Here is an 11,108-nt window from a genome sequence, read left to right on the forward strand (position 1 = left end):
TTCCTCACAGTGTACACTTACAGCTTATATCTCTGCAATAACTTTTTGTAGCCTTCCCCTAAAACATAATGTTGAACAATCTTTGTTTTCAGGTCATTTGAGAGTTGTTTTGAAGCCTCCATGTTTCCACTCTTCATGGGAGAGCCAAAGAGAACAACAGCCTGCAATTGGCCAACTTAAATACCTTTTCTCATGATTGGATGCATCTGTCTATGAAGTTCAAGGCTTAATAAGCCACCAAACCAATTGTGTGTTCCAATTAATCAGTGCTAAGTAGTTACAGGTATTCAAAGCAACAAAATGGCAAGGGTGCCCAAATTTATGCACCTGTCTAATTTTGTTTTGATGCATATTGCACATTTTCTGTTAATCCAATAAACCTCATTTCACTACTGAAATATTACTGTGTCCTTCAGATCAAAATGAAATTGCTGATCCAAACACCCAAAAATTTATAAATGAAAATCATGGAAATTGTCAGGGGTTCCTAAACTTTTGCATACGACTTTACATATGAATAAAACCGAACTGAGCGGCCTTCTTGGACAGCGTACTTCAGTTTGTCTTCAGCTTGAATAGTAGACTGGAAACACTTGAGATTTTCTAAAAGCAGTATGAAGATGTAAAAGCTCAAGCGACAGCCTATTGAAACACCATTGTTGATGAGAAAATGATTTCCGACCAATGGACAGAAATGATCTTCATTAATGCCTCAAGCTGATATTTTGTAGGTGGCGTAAACATTGATGTATGTCGTAATTTTCTCATCAAAATCTCTTCTTTGTATAATCTCACAGTTCATAGAGAAAAAGCAACACAGACAGAGTTGTGCTATGAGAACCGCAGCACTTCCTCTCGTACGACGTTGTGTTTTGACCTTGTGTTTCAGTCCCCTGCTGACTCTAATCAGAAGTGTGAGTCGTGGTCTCACGGCTGTCCACAGTGGGGAGGAGCTCACGCTTTACCCTCCTCATGTCCTCCCACCTGCTCGCTTCCTGTAGATGGAGCCCGAGCCGCTGTAGTAATACTTACAGTACATTGCACGCTACCACCTTCTTATCTGCATCCAAACGCCGCACAGCACGTTGTCACAATCTCCTGTTGTTGACAATTTGAGAAGTCTGAAAGTGTGATACACACCTCAGCTGCCCTAAATGCTGAATTTGTATTTTGCTTTATTCTATTCTTCAGGTTCCTGTAGGATCATGAATGGCTTGAGAAATGAGTTGGACCCAGAGCATTACTTTGTTCCTTAAATCAGGAAACATTTTTATATGACATTCTGCATTGTGAGCCAGAGGGTGGTGTGTATGGAGGCATGGCATAATAAATGCATTCATCAAGCACACAAAAGACTTACGTTGACTCATACTGAATGCAAATTGTCTACAGAACACACCTGCTGATGATCTGCTCACGTAATGACCACATGACTGCGGTATATAAGGTTGGGTTTCACCACCAGGTAGTTGAGCATTTACAGTGTTTACATGCCAAGGATGGGTGTAACATACAAAACTTGTAGCAAACATAACACTTCATAGTCGTCTTTCATCTTGACAAGCAACTTGGGCATGTTGACGTTTGTGTAATTGGCATACAAATGACGTTCCTCCCTCCAGTTTTGGTATGACCTGATCTGCATGCAAAGCATAGAAGCTAAACAGGTACCACACCTCTCTCCTCTCTCTTGTCTCATATGTCTGATAAGAAGAACGCTGGACTTTGGCCTACTTTCGGCACAATTTCACGAGATATATGAAAGAACATTTTATTTATGCCTGCTCGGATATGAACCAGAAGGAAAAACTTGACTCTTCATGTATCTCCTTTGTTGTTAAATAATCCCCTGGATTGATTTTTGGGTAAGTAGATTGGGTTTAAAGATATTTTAAGGTCCAAGTTGGATAATAGCTATGATAGATATTGGGGAAGTAATTAAAAAAAGTTATTTTGAATCAAATATTAATGAAGCTTAAGTTAAACTAATGACTTATTATCAGACGTTGTCTACTAAGAAAATATTATGGGTGATTTTCCACAAAACATATCACCCACTAACCAGTTGATCACGTTAACCACTCATGTTAATCTCCTGTCATATGCATTATTATGTAGTAACTACTATAAATAATCCACTGATTAACATTGAAAGCCTTGAAAGAGCAAATAATGTAAACCAATATTTACTCAGTTAAACAAAGATGTATCCAGCCAATGCAATTGAGGAGCAGTCAAGAGATGACTAAACGTATCCATTTAATATTTGTAGCTGATGAAACGTGAAAAGTGGATTTTATTAATTACCTAAAACTGTATTAAAGTGACTCATTCAGTCTCTGTGACATTGTTGGTCATAAACATGACTAATACTACGTAGTTTGCTAGCGATCCAATATTTGAACCGATATTTATCATTAGCTAGAATTTGCCTTGCTGCTTAGCCATTTTATGTTAGCTAGTAGAATCGATGCTAACGTACGCCGGCATTAGCAAAGAAACGCGGCTTCCAGTTTTCTCCGCTTTCACACTTGCCTTAACAAATCTTAAGTGACGGAATGAGATGGATTTCACGGCTTCTAGGGAGGTAAAGCAGACGCTTCTATGAGTCTGGGTATTTCATACATATACATTTAGACAGATTTACCTCAACATGTTTAAATACATTAGATAAAGGAGCGCTCATACTTCAACTTCCACACAGTGTCCAGTATGTGTGATAAAATTATGTAAGAGTATTAATATTTCAAAACAATACTTAAATATGCTAATGAAATACAATTATTTAAGTATTTTTTCCGTCTTGATTTTGCTCCTATGAACTCTCAGGATTTGATTATTGGCATGAGAGCAACTGAAGAAACATGGACACATTCACGCTTGCGGCTGTCCTGCTTTTCTTCACAGGAAGTGAGTATTCTTAATTGAATTTTTCTTCTTTTTCTTCTTCCTCGTGTCTCCTTATTTTATTCCCGAAATGTGTATTCCTTCTGGCCTACAGTAACAACAACAAAAAAATCTCAGCGTTAAATCTTAGATGTTATTTCTTTTGATAAGATTTTTCTTTTTTTTTTTTTTTTTTTTTTTTTTTTTTTTGTTTTACTGCACAACCAGTTAAGGAATGATGTTCTGCAAATTTTATGCTGGAATGTCACGGATCACGAATTATGATTACACTCCTGAAATATTTGAGAGTCTTTTGCGTTTCTTTCAAAGCTCAGACTGTAGATTAATGCAGCAAAGAAGAAGAATTGAGCCAAATAATCTACACATTTAAACACATTCAAGGATTTAAGTGCATAGAAATTGAATAGACATATTTTAACTGATCGAGATCGAGCCATTCAGACTTGATTTTTTCACTTCATTAACATCCCAACCCTGTAGAAATGAAAGCTAACAACAACAACAATAATAATAATAAACTAGTTAGCAAATTGACCAACCTTAATGCTAACATTCTTCTTATGATTTGATGGAAAATGGATTTATAGAGCTAAAAGGTGATTAAACACATGGTGTTTGTTGAACAATTAAAAGGTCAAAATGATAAAATCCAGAGAAGTATTCGTCTTCATTAATACAAAACTGACAGGAACAAAAACTCAGGTATTAACCGCAGTGCCTTTAAAGGAGGAAGTGTTAAAAATAGGTCTAAACACACATTGTCCAAATAAACTTAGTGCTGTTTATCTGTTTAAATGAAAGAGCTACAACTTTTCAGTTTGGTGTCCAGAAGGAACATGGTGAACCCGGTCAAGCACTACAGACTTAAAAAAAATAAGAAATCAGGTCTACAGATGGTGATAGTTTTCTCCACATCATTCTTTTTATGCCAGTGATGAGACTGTGATCACCTCACTTACTCTTCAGAAGCAGATTTAGGTGGAGGAGTGTGCTGAGATGTCTAAAAGCTCTTACAAGTTTGAAAATTCCTGACATTTCTGTGATGCGTAGTAAACACGTCTCGCCCGCATGATCATTCTCTGGCGACATCGCTGATCCAGAGGGATGATACTTTTCTCAGCAGCTGACCAGAAGATTCATCGCTCGTGACTATTTCTGCTCAAATCTGCCTGCTCAACCTTTCGTTTGTCCACAAAATGAATGAACAAACTTATTAACGAGGCAAAATTGGCCATGCTTTACATCCAGTAAATGGTGCTGTTTGGATGAATCAAACTCCCAGAATGCACTAAGACATCGTCCTGTTCGTTATATAGCAAAGTTTCCAGATAAAATATTGCTGTAATGATTTGATAACGTTCTTGAAAATCGTGATAAACCAAGCAAAGCTATCCTGAAACACTGAACTTGTTGGCCTTTGCTACTTCTTGTTCTGTTATTGGAAAGCTATAATAATTCTGCAGAAATCTTTACTATATATGCATTAACAAGCATGGTAGTCGATAAACAGGAGAAACCACAATATCGAGGCTTTTGGCGCCTCAGAGAAGTCATACGATTGGCAACTGCTTCCCCTGTACTAATATTTCTAGGTTTCACTCTAGCCATTAATCCTCGATACTCAGTGCATAGCAAGCATGCTTTTCTTGTTTTTTTTTTTTTTTGTCAAAAGATTTCCAGATGAGTGAATACAGATTGCGGCTACACCCAGCATATTTTTTGTTTACCTTAACTACAAGCGCATAGTTGCATGTCGTCAAACAGTGAGCTTTATGATTATCTACAGTACCAAAGATCAGTCTCGTTAACATTGATGTACTGTAACAGACCAGACAGACAGAATGCAGTGTGAGAAAATTGCTGTAACTAAGTGAGACAGAAAATTCAAGTACACTCTAAGTTATTTACACATTTCATCTCTTTAATTCCAATTGTTATGACAGATTTTGGATATTGAAGTTAATTTGAGAAGGTTTCAAAATTTCAAACTGAAACTAATCCATAATCTTGACTAATTGTGAATTTAGCTTCAGCCTGTTTTATCGAGTAAATTTCATTTTCTCTCCTCCTAATAAAATATAGAACTAGACCTAAAAAGCTGTAATCCGATTGGCTAAGGATTCTAAGCAATAAGGATTAAGCAAAGGATCTAGGGATCTAAAATAAATGCATAATGTTTTTTATTTACATTTATATACATGTCTAGATTGATTCATTTTCCATCCACGTCACACCCACAACCCGAATACAGATACAGATTGTGATGTTTGAAGCACTAAACAGATACAGATAGTGGTGGTGTTACACTCTTAGTGCCTGCAAACATTCCTACATTTCTTTCTTTCAGGAACACAAAACATTTGGAGTGTTTGGAACATTTTGTGTTTTATGAAACAGAGGTTCCTGTCTGAAAGACTCATGATCAGCCATCACTATGAGCAGGATGAAGTGCTTGAAGTAAAAAAGAATGAGTAACTTCGAATGAAAAATAAGGAACCAGACACGCTTAAAAGTGTTTATTAGTTTCTAAACACGCTATCATGTGTAATTGCATGATTACCTTTGCGTATCTTGTTGAATATTACTCACTTGTATATTTACATATCTGTTTTGTGTAAGTATTGTCATGGATTAACAAAGGTCATGAACAAGAACTCATTAGTTTATTACTTCATTACTCTCAGTTTGGTGCTACATTAAATTAAAAAAAGGTATAAAAGTTAGTAATGAATCTGTGAAAGTCTTTTTGACTTGAAAATCCTTTTTTTCCCCCAGGTGTAAGTGCTCAAGTGCTGGTACCTCTTAACGCAACAGTGCTTCTTAACACTAATGCCAGGTTTAACTGCAGTGTTTCAACATCCGGCTGGGTTGCCATGACTTGGACAGTGAACGGACGCTTAGCCCTCATTGTTTCAGAGCAATCAGGCCCGCTCATTAGTGACGCCAATTACACTGCCACAAACTACTCCACAGTAGGACAATACAAATGGGAGTTTTTGATGAAGAACGTCACAACAGCCAGTGCTGGAATAGTGGGATGTCAGATCCAGAACAACCTGCCTGTCAATGCTGTACTGACCGTCCAGCGTGAGTACAGTTTATACTAAAATAATTTTCTGTGATTGTTTAAGGGATCCCTTCACTACTTAGCATAAAGCACAGCTATTACACATTTATAATAATTTAACACAGCTGTTAACACAGCACTACTGAGCAAACTATCAACAGTACAGTAAATTGCTAAGCTATCTACATTTGCTAGCAGGAGAGCTAACATATTTAACATGGCTAACTAGCTTATTGTGTAATTGAAATAGTACTCAGTATGATAAAACCAGTACTGAGATAGATAGATAGATAGATAGATAGATAGATAGATAGATAGATAGATAGATAGATAGATAGATAGATAGATAGCTTTAATGCTATTGTTTTGACAACAAGATTATGAAGGCCACCTCACCCAGCATAAGATCCCCCAACAGCAAATAATAAACAACAAATAAATAAACAGCTAGGGTTGCTACAATTGCTACACACTTGTTCAATATGATCGATGTTCGATATAACTAGCAATATAACAAGCTAGCAGTTTGTTGTGTTGTTAAACTCCAGATTATAAGTTAAACCTACTGGAAAGCTAGCTAACCTAGCATTCGGCTCAATACCATGCTAATGTGAACACAGATTTATAAACAAACATCCATAATTCAAAAGCTGTCTACTGTGAGAATTTACTGATTTACTGTGTGTGTGTGTGTGTGTGTGTCTGTGTGTGTGTGTGTGTACTGAAATGACAAAGCTCACCAGGCACTTTAGCTACTTAAACACTTTGCTGCAGCTATATTACAGCATGTTAGCTACAAGAAAATAAAAAAGTATTGATCTTCAGTGAGCTGCTTCTTAATTTAGCTGCCAGTGAAGTCTATTTTCCAACTCATTACTTCTCCTTCAGTGGTACAGCGAGGAGTCGATTTCATTTAGCAGGTCATAGTTAAATAAGGACAAATCTAAGCTTTTCTGTGGAAACAGATTCACGGCCTGATTCAATACTTATTTTAATTATCTTTATGCTGTAATTACTTCTTAAAGTTTGTGGCCCTGAGTTTGTGTTCTATGAAAAGTATTTCAGTACAAGGCTAACCTCAAGCTAGCAAAAAACATAACGATGAACAAGCTAAATCCAGGCAAATAAATAATTATGTTAACATTGTTATGAAATTTTTAAATGTTTGCATTTTGGCAGTTAAACAAGCTACCAAGCTAACAATTAAATGGGTCGTATTTTGTTGCTAGTCTAAATCTGAGAATTGGATTAAGTAAAAATTGACCCAAGATCTGGATTAATTTAGAAAAAAATTGATCAAAAAATTGGATTAAGTACAAACTAATAACATATCTGTAAATGAACTACAACAACAAAAGTGCAAAATGACAAGTTAAAAACAAGCTAAAATTGACTAGCTAACAATTAGCAAGGTTAAACCTCGTGACGGTATAACCCTGTGTGGTGTGTATGTGTGTGTAGCTTCAGCTCGGCTCAGTGGTGTGTGTCGCTGAGCAGAACAATTCGTCAGCACTGAAGTAGCTCTTAAGCAATGCTGTACACGTACAGGAAAGCTTTGATTGGATATTGATGTATAGTGTGTGTTGTGTTATTTTTTTCTCTTTCACGGCACTGAAGTCATTCTCATTAAAAACATGTTACTCCTAAATGACTCAGCACTTTCTGGGAATCTCATGGGAAATCAGCTACTGTGGGAAAAGAGCTGTTTGTGGTCACACGTCGTAGTTGTTCATGTGCCGTGTCGTGATTTATCTCCCAGTCACCTCAGCTGAGCATGTAACTGTCGGAGCCGAATAAGTGGGTGTGGTCATTGTGTTGAGATGTGTACACAAGTACATATTGTGCAAACATGTATGACTGTTCTTACTGTAATCAAAATTTTATCGATTTATTCAGTCATAGTTTAACTGATGAGCATTTGAAAGTCAAAGGGTTTTAATTATAGTTTATACCACGGTGCTGCCTCTCGATTCTGAAGTGGCCAGAAGGTGTCTCTTATAGCTTTGAGAGTCGTGCTGGCTGTAAGATTTATAATAGTGCTTATTGCGTTATGTTAGTTCATTCACAGGGACCTATACTATGTGATCACAAATTCCCTCTGATTCCCTCCCAAATTGTGACTGAATGTAAATGAGATATACAGCAGTTTCTTCAAAGAACTCCTTTAAATGGTCAGGACTGATCTACTGTCACCAAGGACACTACAATATGCTACAATAATGCTAATTTAACGTGTGTCTGTCTCCAGAGAGTGGCACAGTGGTGATTACAGGGTCAAACCGCACAGCTACCCAAGGAGATCAGGTCACGTTCCAGTGTATCGCAAGCAGCTGGTCACCTGCGCCACAGATCTCCTGGGCGGTCAATGGCACACCGGTTGATAAAGGGCAGTATAACACAAGCTCAGTGGCAAACGGGGCTCTCATGAACTCCAACAGCAACCTCACAATCACCGCCACAACAAATGTTTCTGTGGACTGTCTGGCCTCCATTTCTACTCTCCCATCTCCTGCAATCAGCACTGTTTTCCTCACTGTCCGTAAGACACATCACAGTATCTTTCGCTTCATCAATCAAGTTGTGTGTAAATGTTTCCATAAAACAGCACAACAGATTTAAAAATAGTTCATTAACGCTGATTTAATTCGTAGTAATGTGTGTATTTTGTTAATGAAACAGCTTATTTCGATATAACCATGTCCACAAAACTCCATAAAAGGCAAAGCTCACCTAGAGCTGAAAACAATGGACAACTTTGCAGTGCTTCAGCTGCAATATCTTCCTCATATAGAGGATGCCATTACTTTTGGCTTAGTTAAATGTCTAGTCTTATTTGTTTAAAATGATCATTTTGAATATTAAAGAAACATGATGTGTTGCAGAGAAGGCCGTGCCACCGACGCCCAGAGACCAGACCGTGTTGATAGCAATCACCGTGGCCTTCAGCCTGGCTGCTCTTTTAGCACTCCTCATCATTCTCATCGTCTTCTGCTGTAAGAGACAGAGGAGAAAGAGTGAGTCCTCTGCCTGTCGTTCGTAATGTAATGTACAGCAGATAATAAAAGTTTAATGAAGATGTTGCCTTCAGAATAAGAGAGCTATAGTTAGATCAGCACTCTAAATCTGTCTTTATATCATATCATTCATCCTTTCATGAATATTATGACATCAATATTATTTCATATATGGCATCCATGTCAGATTACCTTCTTATACCGGATTTCTGCAGAGTGCACAATTGTGTCAGGTGATTACTTTGTGACTTGTTAACCTGTTGGTTATACGTCTTTCCTCAGATCTAACAGTTTTGTTCTGGTTAGCAGCTGGATGATATGACGATTGTAATAACATTGCGCTAAATGATTTCACTAAAATGTTTTTTTTTTGTTATTTGCTTCAGTTAATTTTTCATTCCACTTCAGTAAAAATTTAATTTTTTCACTCGAACGTAGTGTATTTTGTTGTTTTGCATCAGTGGATGCATAATCTGTAGCAGAATGCTGGAATGTTATCAAGTCCGCCATCTTGGACAAGAAGAATCGCATTGTTCTTAACATAGTTTGGTATCGCCTCGCAATCTCGGCTCCGCCTCCTGCGGTCTGCATTATGGATATGGATAAAGCTTAAGGATATCATTTGACTTTGTGCACTACATGAATCCTAAAGGCCACTAAAATGCTAACACTTTCATTTGTGCTTTTCAGGATCAAGGTATCAGGATGAAGTGAGGTATGTAGCCCGATCATCTACTGTAAAGAGCAAATTTAAGTGTAGTATCACAGTATTGCTTGGGTGTGATATTATTTTCTCACTTGTGTGTCAGAGACTTGATAAAAGCTTTTTTTCCACGGTAGAGCACGTTCTCTGACTCACAGACAGCAAGCCGCTTACGCCAGGAGAGGACGGGTACAAGAGAACTTCGGATATGTTGAAGAAACTCCCAGTGGTGAGACACGAACACACACACACACACACACACACAGGGACATGGGCGTGTTTCTTATTACAGCAGAGATTCGAATCACTAGGATAAAAATCCAGTTTTATACAATTAGTGGTCAAGTACGTTCTAGTAATGTAGTAAAAATGTTTGAAAGCAGGTTTACACAAATAAACCAGTGATTTTTATGTCACCAGAGCAAGGGCTAAAAAGTTAAAATCAGGATCACTAAGACTTAATGGCAATTCTTTTATTTATTTATTTATTTTTTTCAATTGATTCCCATAATCCACTGGAATTAGATCTAGAGGTCAGATGTGCTGTTCAAGCTCTGAGTCCACTGGTTTCCAGATAAATCGATTTTACAACAATCCTAACAGATCGGACGCCTACATCCATTAGTATAAATTATTACATGTCACATGTATTTTATTACGTTTTCCACATTCTGTTTTTTTTCCCCACAGTCGATAACCGTGATGGAGTGTACACTATCGGTGGCTTTCAGCGAGACAATATTCAGGTATACGCTTCAAAATAACATACGCTTATATCACGTGTTTTAAACTGGTCCTGTGCTAATGTGAAGTCTTTATTTTCTAGGTTCCTGAAGTGAACTCAACCCGATACGGCGACGATCTTTCTTTCGGCGACGGTTATTCCTTCAATGGGCTCCAAAAACACAGACACTTGACTATCGTGTAAATAGACACAAGAGCGCAGATGCACTGAAGTCTTAACTTATTGTGATAAAGATATTTGTGTGTTCATTGGTGTACTGAATGCAAAAAAAACTGACTGTATTTGAAACTTTTAATATGAAGTGTTTATTTTTGTCAGAAAATGGTTTGTAACACTGCATTGTGTATAAAAGTGTGCTGTGAGACGCAAACAAGCTCGAACAACCTGTTTACATGGACAGATCTCATCCACTGCACATTAAGGTGGAAACTTTTTCGAATAATTTGTGCTTTCTTGACCGTGGTACAGTACATTTGAGGAGCAGAAGCCAAAGCTGGGGTCAGTGTTCTTATCAGGCATTGGAAGAAAGCTCTGAAAGTGGAACGTAGCTTTTCTGGAAATCATGTTGGAGAATGGATACAGTGGCACAGGAGCGAGCGAGGAAGCAGGGAGTCGGTTTACACAATGAACAATTATATGATCGGGTAATGAAGGAAGGTGGCAAGTTAAATG

The 11,108-nt window shown here is 37.5% G+C and overlaps 1 protein-coding gene across 1 annotated transcript; it reads left to right on the forward strand.

Moving 5' to 3' along the window:
• Positions 1–1,469: 1,469 nt before the first annotated feature.
• igsf5a (immunoglobulin superfamily, member 5a) lies at positions 1,470–10,724 on the forward strand. The gene is made up of 9 exons (XM_060896256.1): positions 1,470–1,865; positions 2,830–2,910; positions 5,683–5,994; positions 8,223–8,513; positions 8,857–8,988; positions 9,679–9,703; positions 9,829–9,920; positions 10,382–10,437; positions 10,518–10,724. Exons 2-9 carry the CDS (start codon positions 2,865–2,867, stop codon positions 10,617–10,619), a joined length of 1,056 nt encoding a protein of 351 aa, XP_060752239.1. The 5' UTR covers positions 1,470–1,865; positions 2,830–2,864; the 3' UTR covers positions 10,620–10,724.
• Positions 10,725–11,108: the final 384 nt, after the last annotated feature.

The sequence above is a fragment of the Tachysurus vachellii genome, chromosome 20 (genome assembly GCF_030014155.1).
Source record: "Tachysurus vachellii isolate PV-2020 chromosome 20, HZAU_Pvac_v1, whole genome shotgun sequence".
In the NCBI taxonomy this organism is placed as follows: Eukaryota; Metazoa; Chordata; class Actinopteri; order Siluriformes; family Bagridae; genus Tachysurus; species Tachysurus vachellii.

Coding starts and splice junctions, on each gene's coding strand:
- igsf5a (XM_060896256.1), top strand. CDS start 2,865: ATGGACACATTCACGCTTGCGGCTGTCCTGCTTTTCTTCACAGGAA. Junction 2,911..5,682: donor CCTGCTTTTCTTCACAGGAA/GTGAGTATTCTT, acceptor TTTTTCCCCCAG/GTGTAAGTGCTCAAGTGCTG. Junction 8,989..9,678: donor TAAGAGACAGAGGAGAAAGA/GTGAGTCCTCTG, acceptor TGTGCTTTTCAG/GATCAAGGTATCAGGATGAA.